This window comes from Cervus elaphus, chromosome 23, assembly GCF_910594005.1.
Source record: "Cervus elaphus chromosome 23, mCerEla1.1, whole genome shotgun sequence".
Taxonomy (NCBI): domain Eukaryota; kingdom Metazoa; phylum Chordata; class Mammalia; order Artiodactyla; family Cervidae; genus Cervus; species Cervus elaphus.
Genome location: NC_057837.1, coordinates 72335902 through 72353402, shown reverse-complemented (window position 1 = coordinate 72353402; position 17501 = coordinate 72335902). Strand labels below are relative to the sequence as shown.

The 17501-nt window shown below is 49.8% G+C and overlaps 1 protein-coding gene across 1 annotated transcript; it reads right to left on the bottom strand.

Annotated features, from left to right (window-relative positions):
* Window positions 1-3074: 3074 nt before the first annotated feature.
* Window positions 3075-17450, bottom strand: CCN5 (cellular communication network factor 5). Its single transcript, XM_043883194.1, has 5 exons — window positions 17274-17450; window positions 17006-17120; window positions 12749-12965; window positions 6301-6555; window positions 3075-4271 (listed from the first exon to the last, which is right to left on the bottom strand). Exons 2-5 carry the CDS (start codon window positions 17063-17065, stop codon window positions 4051-4053), a joined length of 753 nt encoding a protein of 250 aa, XP_043739129.1. The 5' UTR covers window positions 17066-17120; window positions 17274-17450; the 3' UTR covers window positions 3075-4050.
* Window positions 17451-17501: the final 51 nt, after the last annotated feature.

Below are 17501 nucleotides of genomic sequence, written 5' to 3'. Positions count from 1 at the left end.
GCTCCCTAGCTATCTGGGCAGAGATGATGGTGGCCGAGTCAGGGGGTAGCAGTGGGGCTGGAGAGCGTGCTAAAAGGTTATACACACCAACACACACACACCCCAACACACACACACACACACACACACCCCTGCATGCTGTTTCATAATGAAACCGACTGGTCAATCTAATTATCCACTCCTCTCCTCTGTCCAGGTGACCCACATTCTCAACCTGAACTCTGTTCTCTATGTCCAGATCTGTCTCATCTTTCATCTCCAACTGCCCCTAGCCACACTGCCCTGGGATGACTGATGCTTCCTCAAACTCAAAACATCTAGGACACCCCCTCCTATCTGCCACCCATGCAGGCTCACTCTGTCCTTCTCAGTTTCTGGCGATGGACCCCCATTCTCCCCATCCTCCAGCAGAAAGCCCAGGGATGTGTCCAGCATCTTACTTCCCCTGGTCCTCACATCCATCCTTCCAGCAAGATCTCATAGGCATGGTCAGGCCCTGCTGGATTCTCTCATCTGCTCTGATCCTTCTTTCCCACTCCTGCGGGCCTTACCTCTGAACCCTGCGTGACTGCATTTGGGGTAGCCTGGTGGCCAAGACAAGGATTTTGGAGCAGGACTCTTTGGGTTTGAATCCTGGCTTTGCCAACTTTGAACTATGTAAATGTGGGCTGTTTCTTGAATTTCTCTGAACCTCAGTTTCTCCATCTATGAAATGGGTATAATTACACTTACTTCAAAGCGTTATTGTGAGAGTTAAGTGAACTGTTACATAGAAGACAGCTGGTATGTGCTTAGCACACAATAAATGTTAGCTCTTATTTTTATTCTTTTAGCAATAAGTCTTTATTGAGCGTCTATTACGTGCAGAGACCTCCTTCATGCTCAGAGATAATCTGACCCAGGAGAAAGAGCATAGGCCTTGAGTCAGCAATTCTATTCCTAGATGCGTACCCAACAGAAATGTTGACCAATATCTACCAGAAAACATGTCCTAGAATGTTCACAATGCCTTATTCATAGAAGCCTCAAACTAGAAACTACCCAAATGCCCATTGAGGGTAGGATGAATAAACAACATGCGCTCTATTCACATAATGGAATATTCTACAGTGACAAGAAAGAAGGCACTACTGTTACTTGAATATCATGGATGCAATTAACAATGTGATGGGGCATGGCTGGGCTGGGTCCCTCCTAACCCTGGCTTCAGTGGGGGTGGCCTGAGTTTCACCTGGTGACCTCTGTTCCCAGCACCATCCCTCTTCACAAACAAGAAGATCTCCAATCTTTGCCTTCACATCAGTCCCTGACTTGCAAAGCCTCACTGAGGCAGGATGATGATGAGAGCTTATTTTCAGGTGAACATAAAGGAATCATCCAACATTCACAGCATGTGATGGGTACTCACTCAACACAATGATGCTGTAGGGTGGGCATTACTATTTATGCCCTTTTTACAGATTAAAAAAAAGCCAAATCACTAAGAGGTCAAGTCAAGGTAATGATAGCTAAAATTTTCATTTACATCACATAATACTCTCAACAACCCTCTGGGTTGAGTAGTGCTATTATCCCCATTTTAGAGACTAGGAAACTGAGGCCCAAAGAAGTTAAGTACCCTGCCTGAGATCACAGCAAACAACCAGCCAGGACCGGGCAGGCAGGCTGGCTGGGCCCACTCTTCATGGCTCTGTTCACAACTTCTCAGGGGTGAGGTCATGGGCCTTGCAGCCAACCTGGTCCAGAGTCCAGCAGCATAACCCCAGGACAACTCATTAATCACTCTGAGTCTCAGTTTACCCATCTCTAAAATGGGAACATCAGTAGCACTTTCCTTTAGGGAGGTCCCAAGGGTGATGTGTGATTATGTGGGTTGAGCTCTTGGCAGAGAGAGCCCCATATGCGGGAATAGTTCAGTTAAGGTTCATGGCTCTTATCCTAGTTTTCAGGATGTTCTCAGACTTGTTCTGGGTAATGTGTGCAGAAGTTACTCATATAGAACCAGACATACCAAAGCTCTCAGCTTCTGAGAGACCACAGGCCCAGCCTGGAAAGTCAGATAAACTTGGCTTGGACTAAAATCCCATCTAATTGTAAACCAGCTTCTGGACAGATCATGCTTCCAAGCTGCTTCCTCATCTGTGAATCAGAGTTAGTTCTATCTTGTGAAGATTAAATGGTTCCAAATGCTGCCTGTGATTTCTCAAACTGGGATTCCCGAAGGAGGTGGTACCCGACCGAAGTGCTGGAAGCCAATGTACTGAGGAGCAGGTCACTGACCACCTGGGGATCGCCTGTCGCCTGGCTCTGCTTTGAACCTCAGGGCACTGCATTCCTGGGCTCCCTGGTCTGCCCAGGAGGTTTGACCAATGGCAGGCACTTCTGGGAACTGGGGGCTGGGAGAGAGCAGAAGCTGGGTTCTCTCTCCCCGTCTCCATCTGCCTTTTGTTAGGATCAAGGCTGCATCTCCATGGTGGCTCCCGTTCCCAGCAGACAGCCCTGCTGTGAGTCCATCTTCTGCCTTCTGGTCCTGGCTTCTGGGCTCTGCCCTCTCTCCACCCTTAGGGCTGGTATTGAGGGAATGAAGCCCTTCATTAAAGAATACCTACTGTATGCCTCTACGTGAAGTTCAAGAACATAACAACACTTCCTCTATGATAGAAATCAGAACAGCAGTTGCCCTTGGGGGTCGAGGGGATCACCTGGCCAGAGGAAATTTTCTTCTTTTTTTCCTTCTTTTTAAAAAAAATCTTTGGCTGTGCCACACGGCATATGGGATCTTGGTTCCCCTACCAGGGATTGAACCTGTGCTCCCTGTATTGGCAGCTCAGAGTCTTAACCATTGGGCCACTGGGGAAGTCCTCAGAGGAAATGTTCTGTGATGAGGCAAATGTTTTACACCTTGGCTGAAGTGTGGGTCATATAGGTACATACATTTGTAAAGACTTGTGAAACCATGCGCTTAAGACCTGTGCATTTAACTGGGTGTGAATCATGCCTCAATCAGATTAGTTTAATAAGAAGAAATCCTGGTAAAATACCAAGAATATATTTTAATGTCCTGGTGGGATTCTGATGAAAACACAGTTTTTATTTTTAAACAAATACAGGTAGACTGCAGAAGAGGACATAACATTTGTATGTGGCATTTTTGTTTGTTTGCTTTTAAACTTGGGCAAACTCCAGGAGATGGTAAGGGACAGGGAAGCCTGGCTTGCTGCAGTCCATGGGGTCACAAAGAGTCGGACACAACTGAGCAAATGGACAACAACAAAACAATAAAACATGCGACTTAAACAGGATTTCACACGTGGGTTGGTTTATTTCAGGCCGTGTTCCCCAGTTTCTGGGAGGCATTCTTCATCCTCCCCTGCTTTTCTCTGGTCCAAAATGTTTCCCAGCACTGACTTGTATAACGTGTAGCTTGGCCTGGCGCATTGCAGAGTCATGAAAACGGTTAATTCTTACTAATACGAGTTGAGTTTGATGAGTCCCTTTAAGGGACATTTAAAGGGTCCCATTTTGACTGTCTTCAGAACAGGGTGATTTCACCTTGTGATTTTTACATAGAATTCAATCCTTGAATTCTGCCCAGGGTGGGGAGGGAGGGTTTTCTCAGCACAAGTCTGACACACAGACACGTGTTCAGGGATGTTCCTACCTCACTCCAGGAAAGGAAGCAGGAGGCTGAGAATCTCTGTGCCCCTCTTTGCCCCACCGCTAGAAAAATAGCCCATCCAGCCCAGCACCTGCTTCGGTCTAATGATTAAGGGGGAGATGGTTGCCCATCTCCTGGAAAAAGCTCTGTGCGCGTCTTTGATAAAGGCTGTGAATGGCTCGGAAGAAATCTGGTCATTCTCCCAGGCTGTGAGTGAGAGCGAGGGGGACTGGGGCATGCTTCCCGCGGCATCTCAGGGTCCAGAGGGACCAGCTGGCTTGGGAACACGCTTGTCCTCCAGGGCCCGGATGGCAGACCCAAGCTGGACTGTGGCCTGCAGCCCAGACTGCCTGCCGAGCAGCTGACATCGAGTCTCCATCCTCAGCCTGGCTCTAAAAGGCTCTTCTCCTTGGGCTGAGGCCCCTGGCGGGTGGGCAGGGCCCCATTACGCACAGGCGGCGCTGGGTCTCCAGGCGGCAGAAGCGGTTCTGATTGGACACTCGGGTGGCCACGCCCAGGCCGCAGGTGGTCGAGCAGGGACCCCAGGCGGTGCTCCATTCCGGGCAGGAGAGGCCAGGGACTGGGGGAGCGACAAGGCCAGAAAACTGGGATCCTGGGGGAGAGAGAGAGGGGTCAGCTCGGCAAGGTTAGGCAGCCAAATGCACCCATTGGCTTGCGGTGCAATCTGGGTCACGTTGCTTAACCTCTCTGGACCTCGGTCTCTTCCCAAGTAAATTTCCTAATAGTTGATCGTTAGGCGTAAATAAAAGAGTGGAGGTGAAGTGCTTAACACAGTGCCTGGTTATTGTCATCACTTCCGAAATATTGGTTATCAGGCAGCTATGGTGGGATTGACCATGACGGTCCTCCAGTAAAGGGCGAGTGTCTCGCTTCTGTGTCCTCCACAAGTCCTGTGATAAGTAGCATCGTCCAGGGAGGAGGTTGGGGCCTGTGAGTGTGGCGCTGCCCGTGGCCTGGCGGCAGGGATACTAGTGACTGCGAGGCCAGGTCTGGAACAGGGTGGCAGGTTCACCGTGGCCTCGCTTTTCCTCCTCCTCCAGTCTTGCTGGCTCTGTTAATATTTTGTGCCCTTCCTTCTGTTCTTTTGTAACCAGTGGTTCTTAACTGGGGACCATTTTGCCCCCGGGAAGATACTTGGCAATGTTTGGAAACATTTTTACTGGTCACAAGTGAGGGGTGGGGGCCACTGATGTCTAGCACAGATGCTGCTAAACATCCCACGCTGCACAGGACATCCTTTCACAACAAAGACATAACCCGGCTCAAATGTCACTGGTGCCCTGATTTATACACCTTGTGTTATATGCACGTGTGTAGTATGTAGGGTGTCTGTGTGTTCATATGACTGTAGACACACACATATGCACACACACAGTGGAGTTCAAATTACATATACGTTGCCCTGTCCTGCTTTTTATATGTAAGGCAAACCCATTGGCATTCACTGGGTTGGCCAAAAAGATCCTTCGGGTTTGTCTGCATCAGCTTAAGGGAAACCCGAAGGAATTTTTTGGCCAGCCCAATATTTAAGCAGATGTATCCTATTCCATTGTTGGGAGGATAACAGCTAACAGACCCTGGAATGCTGTGTGCCAGGCTCTGTCCTAACCACTTTGCTTGTATTTACTCATCCAGGCTTCACAACAGTTCTCTGAGGCGGATGCTCTTATTCTCATAATTGGAGGAACTGAGACTCAGAGGAGTTAAGCGATTTTCTCAGAGTCACAGAGCTGGGCTTAGAACTCAGGCAGACTCTGTGCTTAGGCCACCATGCTCTACTGCCTCTGCTGTGGCACCGTCTTCTATGCAACCAATGCTCTCTTCGGTTGCCTTAACAAATCATATTCCTATAATAATAATAATGGTTTCCCTAGTGACAATATGTGTAATTATGGCTGATTTGCATTGTTGTATAGCAGAAACCAGCACAACATTGTAAAGCAATTTCCCCCTAATTAGAAATAAATTTAAAAAATTAAAAAACAAAACTCCTAGTGACCTACCATACATAACATAATCTCTCAAATTCAAGAGTTTACAGGCTGAGGTCACTGTCTTTCCTGCCCACCCCTAGGCCCACATCCCGGAGGCAACCACCTTGCCTCATTCAGTTTAGAATTCCTCTTTTAATAAACCCCAATAACGACATATTAATACTATTATGTAATATTTAAACTGTGTTATATTAATATGTATCCATGTCAGTACAATGATAGTCTATATTATAATAACTTACCTCCATATTATAACTCGGCTGTGAAATGTGAGAACTTGGTTCAAGTGTCCTAACCCTCCTTTCCTCTCTCTACTCTGCCGCCAATTTTTATTTTTAATTGTGTGTCACTTAAAATTATACACTTGCACCTCTGCATCTTGTTTGGTCAGTTCCACTTTCCGAAGAGTCCCCTTAGCCACCTGCCCCTCCTAGCTTTTGTCAGTATAACCTTGGCTTTGATGTGTCCAGTTGTCCTCGGACCTAAGAGGCCCCGCCCCGCCCCTCCCCCACCTCCTCCCCAACCCCTCCCCCAACCCCTCCCCCTCCCGCCCCCCGCCCCTCGCCCCTCGCCCTCCCCCACCACGCAGGCAGCCCTGGACCAGCCCGGGACCAGCCCGGCACTCACCTTGGGCTGGGAGCGGCTGGACCCCCAGCCCCCCTCCCTGGTCGCACACCCACTCCGGGCAGCACTTGCCCGGGACCTCCACCCTCCTGGGGTGCGGACAGTCCCAGCTGGGGAGCCGCACGTCCTCGCTGCACAGGGGCACACACGTGAAGCCGCCGTCCTCGCAGCGGCAGCGGAGCCTGCAGTGAGGCTGAAAGGTCTCCCCGTCCCGGTAGAGGCGGCCGTTCACCTCGCAGCTGCCGTCATCCTCTCCCCCTGCGGAGGAAAAACCGGACCTCCATCGGCGACCTCCCAGCTTTTCCCTGGGCAGGGCTGTGCCCGCCGCGTCCTCCGCTGGATCCTCTCTGCAGAGCTGGTGTGGAGGCGCTGGGGACGCAGAGCCCTTGGGGAAAGTGAGCGCTGCAGGGGGCTCCGCCCCTCCTCCACCCCCCACCCCACCCCAGTCATCGCGGTCCTGTCCTGTCACCCGCAGGAAGACAGCGTGACAGGCTGCATTCTGAAACAGGCTTTGCAGGAAGACTGGCCTGGCTTCAGCTCCTTAGCTAGCTATGGATTCTAGCAAGTGAATTCTACTTCTGGGTTTAGTTTCCTCACCTGCAAAGTGGGTTTTGAAGTGAAGTGAAAGTGGCTCAGTCTGTCCGACTCTTTTCGGTGACCCCCATGGACTGTATAGTCCATGGAATTCTCCAGGCCAGAATACTGGAGTGGGTAGCCTTTCCCTTCTCCAGGAGATCTTCCCAACCCAGGGATCGAACTCAGGTCTCCCACATTGCGGGCGGATTCTTTACCAGCTGAGCCACAAGGGAAGCCCAAAGTGGGTTATAATAGTACTTATTTCACACGTGTGGTATAGACTAAATGAATAGTATATGTAATGGATACAACATGAAGGAGAACTTCAACAGACCTACCTGCTCTGTTGTTGTTCTTATTAGTATAAATTATTATATATTATTAATAATATAAATATTAATGGATTGCTGACAAGTGCTCAGTCATGTCCGACTCTTTGCAACTCTATGGACTGTAGCCTGCCAGGCTCCTCTGTCCATGGGGTTTTTCCAGACAAAAATACTGGAGTGGGTTGCCATTTCCTTCTCCAGGGGATCGTCCCAACCCAGGGATGAAACTGGTGTGTCTTGCATCTGCTTCATTGGCAGGCAGATTCTATACCATTAGCATCACCTGGGAAGCCCATATATAATATAATTAGTAATATACATTATTTAATATAAATATATAAAATATCATGACTATTATATATGCACTGAGATTTCATGCCACAAGCTTTCCTTGTCCATCTGCTGTATTACAGTTATCACCGTCAGGTCAGGGTTTAACTTGCTAGCTGTGTGACTTGGGGGAAGTGACTAAACTTCTCTGAGTCACTTTAACAATAGCAATGATGAGAACAGTAATTAGAACCTTCAGTGACACAGCATCTAGCACGGGGTTAGGAATTCAAGAAACACTCTTTGGAGGAAGCCCTCAAATATTATGGGCATCACAGCCTCTTCCGTCACTGGGTGTGAACTCCTGGAGGGCTGGGGCTGACAGTGTTCATCGTGGCTTCTCCTGTGCCAGCTCAGAGCAGAGGTGGGACACACAGAACCGCAGGAAATGCCCCTGGAATGAATGCCTGGCACAAGACTCAGCACACGAGAGACACTGGTAAGAGCTGTGATTCCTTGTTCCCTTCAGATACACTGCGTCCTTCCTGGGTACCACCCACTGTGCTCCCAGACAGGCCCGAGAGCCAGTTCTTACCCAGGGGGACTCAAGGGTCAGTGCAGGGCACAGGTGTGGACGCTGCATCTCCAGGACAGAATAAAGCGAGAGCCCCGCAGAGGTGTCCGTGAGCCACTCAGGAAGTGCAGAGAAAGGAGGGTTTCCTGGAGATGTGGGTGGCACTTCAGCTAGATCTGGGGGACAAGACTCATGGGAAGCTGCTTTTCTCAGGTCTGCTGAGAAAAACCTCAAATAGGTGCACACACATGCAGGAATTTCAGAACCACATAGACCTGGTTCAAATCCCAGGGGGTAATAATTTTAGCAAGGTTTCCTGGCATCTCTCCTGGGTCGTCCAGCTCAAAGCTGATTGGGGTGGGGGTGGGGGGGTTAATGATCCCTCTGCAGCTGCTCCCCACCCTGGGTCTGTGTGCATCATGTGCATGGTCCCAGACACCATGAGGCACCTCCAAATGTACTTGCTGTAAGACCCCCACACCTATACACACGCGCAAAACCCTTCTCCTTCTGAGCTGTCTCCAATGGTCTCCTTGTCCAGCAACTTCCCCCAAATAACTTCAGGGCATAATCTTGTGATCTGGTAATTTCTGCATCCCTCTTTCCCTCTGAGAGTCCCTTGCAGGAGAAGGAGCAACAGGGTATTTATTTATTTTTTTTTTTGCACCCACTTGCACATTGGTAAAGAACCTGCCTGCCAGTGCTTGAGACGTAAGAGATGCAAGTTGGATCCCTGGTTCAGGAAGATCCCCTGGAGAAGGAGATGGCAACTCATTCCAGTATTCTTACCTGGAGAATCCTGTGGACAGAGGAGCCTGGTGGTTTATAGTCCATGGGGTTGAAAGAACTGAAGCAACTTAGCGTGCACACACTTGTACACTGTGGGACCTGAGGCAGGCGACTCAACCTCTCTGAGCCCCATTTCCTTCACACTCAAAATAGGGATAATAATAGGACCTCATTATTAAGGATAAAATGAAATCACGTATATAAAGGACTTGTTCATAGTACCCGCTCCATAATTGGTGCCTGTTACTGCACCATTACCCCACCAAATGGTACCTGTTACACAAGCCCCACCAGAACTGTCTTTATTATTCATGCATTCAACAATTATGAGCGCCTACTATGTGCCAGACACTGTTCAAGGCAACTTGTGACATAGCAATGCCTAAAAGCAGCCAAAATCCTGCCCTCATTGGAGCTTTCGCTCTAGTGGAAGCAAACACAAGAAACAAAGTTGAGTTTGTGATGTCAGATGGCGGTTAGTGCTCAAAAAATAAAGGAGGGCAGGGTTGAGGAGCAGAGCAGGGTTGTAGTTTTTAAACATGGTGATCAGGGAAGGACTTACTGAGAAAGTGGTGTTTGGGTAAAGATGTGAAGGAGGTGACAGAACTTGCCATGCAGAAATCTGGGGGAAAGGGTGCCGGTAGCAGGAACAGCTTGTGCAAAGGCCCTGAGGTGGGAGCGTGCCTGGGATATCTGGGAGGCCAGTGAGGATGGAGCAGAGAGCAGGAGAGAGAGAGGGAGTTAGATGTGGTCAGAGAGGAAACAGGAGCAGGGTCCTTGTCGCCCGCTGAGAGGGCTCTGGCTCTTACTCTGAGAAAATGGGAGGCTGTGGGAGGATTTTAGGCAGAGGAGGGACTTGACCTGTGATCTTATTGACATATATGAAGGAGCCCTCAGGCTGCTGTGCTGAGAACAGACTAGGGGCCGAGGACGGAAGCAAGGAGACAGTTAAGGAGCTTCTGCAAAATCCAGATGAGTTACGGTGGGGATCAGACCCGGTGGAAATATTGTGAAGAGTTGACTGCTGGGGAGTGAGTGGGATGTGGGAAAAGACAAAAGAGAAGTCAAGGATGACTTCAGAGTTTGAGGCTGAGCCACAGAAAAGATGGAGTTGCCCTTAGCTGAGCGGGGGAAGCTGTGCTTTTCAAGTGAAGGAGAAGGACTTCCCTGGTGTCCAGTGGTTAAGACTTAGCCTTCCAATGCAGGGGCTGCGGGTTCGACCCCTGGTTGGGGAGCTAAGATTCCACATGCCTCAACGTCAAAAAACCAAAGCATAAAACAAACAATACAGTAACAAACTCAATAAAGACTGAAAATGGTCCACATCAAAAAAAAAAAAAAAAATCTTAAAAGAAAGCGAGCCACACTGAAGGTGCACACAGCTCAGAGGCGGTCCCCTCAGAGAAGGACTGTCCAAAATAGTGGGTGAGAGGAGAGATTTGGGCCAGCATGTTCCCTCCAGAGCCAAGACCTAGACTCAGCCTCTGTGAAGTCTTAGTTCTGCCTCACCTGTGGCTTCTCCAGCTCCCAGCCTCCAAATTCAGTACCCATCATTACACATTCATGAGCACCTGTAATTCATTATACATTCAAGAGGCACATTTGGTGTCACCCAACCAGAGCTGGAAGTTGCAGGAAGGAGCAAGGACCAAATAAATTTTTGGCTTCCAGGTATTTAAAGTCTGAATCAAGGTGGAATAAGAAAAGCCCCGTAATAAAGTTAGTGACAGTAACTAATCATATACTGAGTGTCAGACAGTAGAGTGAAAGAAACAAAGATTGTGGAGTCAGCTCCTTGAGTTCAAATCCCAGCTCAGCCACTTCTGAGCTGTGTGACCTGGGGCAAATTACTTAACCTCTCTGGGCCTCTTTTTTTCCATTTCCAAAATGGGGATGACATTAGGAGCTACTTCATATGGTTGTTGGGAGATTAAATGAGGTGATATTTTGAAACTCTAGTGCCTGGCACATGGTAAGTGCTAGGCATGTGTTCAATAAACAAATTTTGCCAAGTGCTTGACATGTGTGATGGCTTATCTAGATGACAGCCTTATAAGCTAAGTGTTGCTTTTCTGAGTTTTTTTCTTTAGATACATTTTTCTCTCCCTTCATAGGTGATGTTTATTTTATTTTTAAAATTGAAGTATATTTGATTTACAATGTTGTGCCAATCTCTGCTGTATGGCAAAGTGACTCAGTCATTCACATAAAGACATTTTTTACATTCTTTTCCACTATGGTGTACCTACAAGGAATCCAGTATAGTTCCCTGTGCTATGCACTTGCTATACAGTAGGACCTTTCTTTCTGTTCATCTTTTTTAAAATTTTCATTGGAGGATAATTACTTGACAATATTGTGATGGTTTTTGCCACACATCAACATGAACCAGCCATAGGCATACATGTGTCCCCTCCATCCCATCTGTCTTATATATAATAGTTCACATCTGCTTATCTCAAACTTTCAGTCCTTCCATCCGCAACACTTCTGCCTTGGGCAACCACATTTTTAGGTACCTTTTTATTAGCAATCATCTATAAGTTTATAAAACACATTGCCCCTTTCTCATTATTATACTCCCCTTATCATAAAAAAGTATCTAACAGGGATTTACCATTGATAACTTTATGTCTATAAGTTTTCTTTTTTTAAATTCATTTGGCTGTGTTGGGTCTTAGTTGCAACACGCGGGGTCTTCCATCTTGGTTGTGGCATGCAAGATCATTTTAGTTGTGGCATGTGGGATCTAGTTCTCTGACCGGGGATCGAACCCACGCCTCCTGCGTTGGGAATGTGGAGGCTGAGCCGCTGAACCACCAGGGAAGTCCCTATAAGTTGTGTTTTTCTTTTTAACAAGTTTTTTTTTTTCTATAGATCGATTCATTGTCAATGATTCATGAACTTTTCTTCCTTTCTCTCTCCCACTCTTTTTTTAAAGTGCTGCATGCACAAAGATGAGAGTGGTAAAGTGCTCTATAAGGCTTATTACTTAAAAAAAAAAAATAGAGCACAGAACAGTCCCTCATCCTTTTCTATTTCTCTAAAGTGGTGGTTCTCCACTGGGGGTGATTTTTCTCCCCAGGCAACAGCTGAAGGGAGATGGTCACAACTTGCTGTTTGGGGTGCTACTGGCATCCAGCGGGTAGAGACCAGGGATGCTGCTTTAATTCCTACCATGCACAGAACTGCATCCCACAGCAGAGAATCACTCAGTCTCAAATGACCCGGGAGCAAAGTTGAGAAACCCTGACCTAAAGCCCACCCAGAGGGCACAAGAGTAGAGCGATGGGAAGTGTAACATGCTCAAGGTTGCTAGCAGATAGCAAACTCAGGATTCACAGGTTCAAGGGCTCCCGACCCCAGAAAAAGACAGAACAGAATGCTGCTTCAGAGCCTGTTTGACCCAGTCCTCAGCTGTGTAACGTTAAACATGTCTGTTAGTATTGTGGCACCTCAGTTTCCTCATCTATAAAATGGGTCTGAAAGTACTTACCCCAAAGGATTATTGTGAGGATTGTGTGACTTAGGAGGTAAGTGCTTAGCACAGGGCCTGATACATCTTACGCCCGAAATAGAGAGCTGCCCTTTCATATTCCCAAGGGTGTCCAGGGTTCTGAGAAAGGGTGGTGACCTCTGGATTGAAGAATCTGGGAGCACTGCTCAGGGGAGGAGGTGTTTGCCCTCGGCTTTGAAAGATGGCTAGATCTGGATGGATAAGAAGGGAGGTAGGCTGTTTGGGTGGTGGGTGTGATCCGAGCAAAGACAAAAGAAAAGAAGTGGGGAGTGGGCTTAGGGAACCTTGTGTCACCAGGTTTGGCTGGGAATGAGAAGGACTTCTCCTGGACTCAGGACCTGAAGGCCTTGACCCCCTCCCCACCACCCCCTCCACCAGACCCGCAAACCTGCTTACAGAGGCACACGGCCCCCCGGCCTCCAGGGCCCGCCCCGGGCTGGCAGACCAGGCCCTGGCTGGGGTCGCAGACGTGGAGATGGTCGCAGGGCTCCCCCAGCCGCCGCGCACATACCCGGCAGCAGTTGCAGCCGTCCAGAACCAGGGGCACCCCCGGTGGGCATTGGGGTGGTGGCCAGGGACAGGCACATGGTGTGGGACACAGCTGGGCACACACCTGCAGAGACAGAGACCCCCTCAGCCAAGATCACTCAAGGCGGGCAGTGAGACCTTCACGACTGACTCCTTCTCTGCCAGACTGTGCAGTAGTGTCCACACCTTGGCCCTGGAGTCACATAGACCTGGCCTTGAACCCCAGCACCCCCCCATCACTCTGTATGAGACAGCATGGCATTGTGGTCCTGAGCAAGGGCTCTGGATTAGAATTCCAGGCTTAACTCTGTTGCTTATTAGCAGAGCAGCCTTGGGCAAGTTACTTAAGCTCTCTGAGCCTCAACTGCCTCATCTGTGAAGAGGGGGCAATAATGTATAACTCAGAGGATTGTTCTGAGGAGTACATGAAATGAGGCGTATAAAACCTTTAGTACACGGCCTGCCATGCAGGAGATGCTCCATGCATTTAGCTATGATGACTGCTATGTGAATTACAATAGCGGGCTTAGCCTCTGCCTTCTGGGAACTTACAGAGGCAAAAGCAACAGAACGTAGGATTAAAATGACAGGGTACTATATGTTTTCTAGCAGGAGGACTGTGGATATTTATCCTGAGGACTGAATAAATCTAACAGTATCATGGATGTTTTTGATCTTTGGAACAATCTAGAATATGTTTCCAGATGAGCCTCAAATCAGCCAGGAAACTTGGCCTCCCATGGGACTTATCAAATCAGAGCTTCCAGAGGCCTAGCCCTGGAATCTATGTTTTTAACGAGCCATCCAGGGGCATTTGATGCACAGCTAGGTTACTGGTACCTCACCTCCACCCTAGTCCCTCCCCCAGCCATGTAAAGATGGGGAGACTGAGTTCCAGAGAGAGGAAGGGACACAGTCCCCGTGGGTTAGCTACAGGGCTGGGAGTGTGCTTCCCCACTGAAGACCCACGGACCCAGAGTGGGTGTGGACTTCCTGTAACAGGGAAAAACCCCAGCCAGGGTCCCACCCCTGGGGGCAGGCTCAAGGTATCAACCCAAGTGTCCTGACTGCCCCTCCTCACTTAGGACAGAGAAACAACCAAACCAGAAACCAGGTACTCTGGGTTCCCCATATGTCCATTGGAAGGTAGGGACCGAGGGCCACGCATAATTCAAGAGGTTCCCAGTGACCCACCTCATCTGTGGATCCTTGGAGGGCTGGAGGGTTTTGTATAGAGGATGTAAGAAGTGGATGCAGTTTAGGAAGGTGAAATTAATAACCTCCTATGTCCTGTGTGTGGCCCCAAAGCAGGCAATGACCTCTTTGCCCTAATCCCTGCCTTTCCCACCCCGGGACTCCGAGTCCTGCAAACCTCTCTATGGCCTGCAGTTCCCATCATGGCCACTAGGGGCCGCCCCAAACTAGCAGACCAACCTCCGGTGTGTGTGTGGGAGGGTGGGTTGCAGACCAGGATGCAATGACGGGGCCCATCAGCGATGGCACTGGTAACAATAGATGCAAGTGTGCAGCTCTGTGCCTGGAGCCTCGCCAGAGGGCTAGTTCCCATCTCTGGGGGCATTTCAAGCAGGAGACTGGGTGACATCAGGCTCTAGAGAGGATGGTCTAGCCTCAACCCCTCAAAGTATGATGTGGACCCACAGCAGCAGCATCACCTGGAAGCTTGTTAGACATGCAGCATCTAGGGCCCTTCCTTATGACTCTGAATCTGCATTTTCATAAATTCAGATGTGATCCACATGGCATTGACCTGAGAAACAATCAGCCGGACTTTGGGTTTCCCTTCTAAACCCTCAGAGGCTGAGCTCCCTGGGTTGGGGGGAAGTAAGCAGAGTGAGGGGGTGGGCTTTTGACCAGAACTGGCTCTTGGGTCCTTTCCTCCTGAAAGCAGAGGTGCCAGGACATAAGCCATGTGCTTTGCACCTGGGTTCTCACTTTGGGCTCTCTCTACCGGGCAAGCTTGACAAGGCTGGATCTACAGGAGGGACCGCTGATGACTCCGATGACTGTGGCTGTCACTCACCACGGGCGCACGGTGCGCTGAGCTGTGTAACATGCTAGTTTAACCCTCCAGTGGGAGCTACAGCGTTATGCCCATTTTATTTATTTTTTTGGCTCACCTTGTGGCATGCAGGATCTTATTTCCCCAGGGATTGAACCCATGCTCCCTGCAGAGGGACCACGGAGTCTTAATCACTGTACTGCCAGGGAAATCCAGCATTATACCCATTTCAAAGACAGGGAAACCGAAGCTTAAAGTTGTATAGTGACATCACCAGTAACAGGTAGATCAGGAACAGAATCAAGGCTCATGTGGATCCAAGCCCAGGCTCTTAACTGCGACACCCACCTCTTGTCACCTATGGCTCTGATGCCAGCTCAGCCTCTGCATCAACTTACTGTTTGCTCAAGAGGGATGGGGACAAGTCAGGGAGGGTGTTTCAGCACAGCCAAGGAGAGACAGGTCCTGTCTAGGCTCTATCTCTATTCCCTTTCCAACCAGCCCGTCTCTATGTTCAAGCTGTCCCATCACACTTGGTTCTCCCAGACCTTTGCTGTGGTCCCCAGTGGGGCAAGAGCCCTGGACAGGGAATCTTCCAGGCGAGAGTTGAAATCCAAGTTCTACCACTGACTTGCTGTGTGGCCTTGGACACTTCGCTGCTGCATCAGGAGAGGGGAGGTGTCCTCCTCAGTAAAATGGGGTGGAGACCACCTGTCTTGGAGTCAGGGATTTAATGAGGTCATGGCCAGCTTCTGGTCAATGTGGCCTGGTTTGTTTCCAGGTCTCTACCACCTGCCTCTGTCCACAGGCCTGAGCTCAGGAGCTCACAGCCCGCCTGCGAGACTTGCAGTTCTCTCTCTGAGGATTGTCACGGCTTTCATGTGCGTGATGACTAAGTCCCTGTGTTCTGTGTGGGATGCTGCCTGGCTCCCTGGGGCCTGGGCAGAATGGAGGGCTGGGGGAGAGAACGGGGAGTCTAGGACTGCTTCATTTTGACCTTGCCTTTAATCCCAGGCCCAGAACCCCAAGTCCCCAGTTCCCACTACCCAAGCTACCCTTCCTGGCGTCATCTCCTGCTCATCCGGTTCGGAAGAATAAAAAGCAGGGTTAGGATGCCAGCAGGGTTCTCAGCCTTCCCCCAACCACTGCTTGGACCCAGGAGAGAGGCGTTCCTGCCTGTGATTCTCAAAAGAGCATGAAAATATAGTGAGATCATAGCTTGCAGCAGGGCCAATCCCCATGACACCAGGAACTTGGCATTTGTTAAGGTGATGGCAGGCTCAGCAACTGTGGCCTTGGTCCAGGTTGGAGGTGGAGAGATACAGACTGCAGTCCCCTCTCCTCACACCCAGGCCTGTTCTGGTCTGTCTCCTCTATTGCTCCAATGCTGTGTGGCCTCAAGCAAGTTGCTTACCCTCTCTGAGCCTTGCTTGACTGAAAACAGGAAATAATCATTCCTGATGAGGTTGTTGGGCATGTTAGGCAAGGTGGATGCCTAACGGGCCCTTTGAAAATATCCCACAGGAGAAGGTCTTTATTCTCTAGAGCTGTCTCCCTACCCCCTCCAGCTAGGGTCAGCAGGCCACTCACTACCCGAGGGCCGAACAGCATTAATGCCTTCGTATGAACCTTCCAATGGGCTAGGCACCCAACATCCATTCAAATCCTGGCTCCTAGTTAGATAAAGCAGTCCCCCTCTTGAGGCTCCCTATTTATAATGAGGGGACCAACTTCTGTTTGCAGAGGGACTTTAGGGATTGATAGTCATAAAAATCCTCTCTTAAGCATTTGTCATATTCTAGGTCCTGTGCTAGGCTCTGGAGATGAACTATGATAAATGACCTTCCCAAAGGCCTCATGGACATTATACCCATTTACCTGAGGAAGGAGCTAAGGCTCAGAGAGGGGAAGGGATTGTCTGAGGTCACACAGCAGACTTGGCCAGAGGGAGGCAGCTCTCTGGGCACCTGGGAGGGAAGCTCAGCTGAGTCCCATCACAGGAGGCCCACAGGAATTCTTCCAGGGGGTCCTTGACCGTGATTTCACATCTCCCCCACCACACCAAGGAAGCCAGCAGTACATTTCAGGGCCCGGGGCCCCCTTACCTTGGAGAGGAGACAGAGGAGGGAGAAGGCGAGGAGGTGGGTCTGAAATGTGCCTCGCATGTCACTGTGTCCCCCACGGAGCCAGCTTTGAGCCTCGGAGGCAGGACCTGTAAGTCTTTATGTTCCGGCGGCTGTGAGGTCACTCCCAGGCACACGAACACACACACACACACACACACACACACATGCACACACACACACATACACTCTGGCCTTTGTAGCCCTGTTTCTCTCCCATCCTCATCTTCCCACTGATGAGCCCATTTACCTGGAGGTGAGACCTCCGAGGCCACCACGGGGGCGCTTGCCAGTGTGTGTGCGTGTGTGTGTGTGTGTGTGTGTGTGTGTGTGTGTGTGTGAAAGTCAGAGCCAGTGCCAATGCTGAGAGCCTGTGACAGGCTGGCAGGGGCCTCACTAGCTCCTCCCAGCCCCAAAGGGCCTGCCCAAACTGCTGCTGGAGCCCTGCCCCAGACCCCCTGGCCGACCCCGGCAGTGG

What these genes read in the sequence shown, in the direction of transcription:
- CCN5 (XM_043883194.1), bottom strand. Translation starts at nt 17,065, where the DNA reads ATGCGAGGCACATTTCAGACCCACCTCCTCGCCTTCTCCCTCCTCTGT. An exon ending in CCGGGGGGCCGTGTGCCTCT is followed by an intron (nt 6,556 to 12,748) that starts GTAAGCAGGTTT and finishes TTTCCTCCGCAG; the next exon opens with GGGGAGAGGATGACGGCAGC. An exon ending in CCAGCCGCTCCCAGCCCAAG is followed by an intron (nt 4,272 to 6,300) that starts GTGAGTGCCGGG and finishes TCTCTCCCCCAG; the next exon opens with GATCCCAGTTTTCTGGCCTT.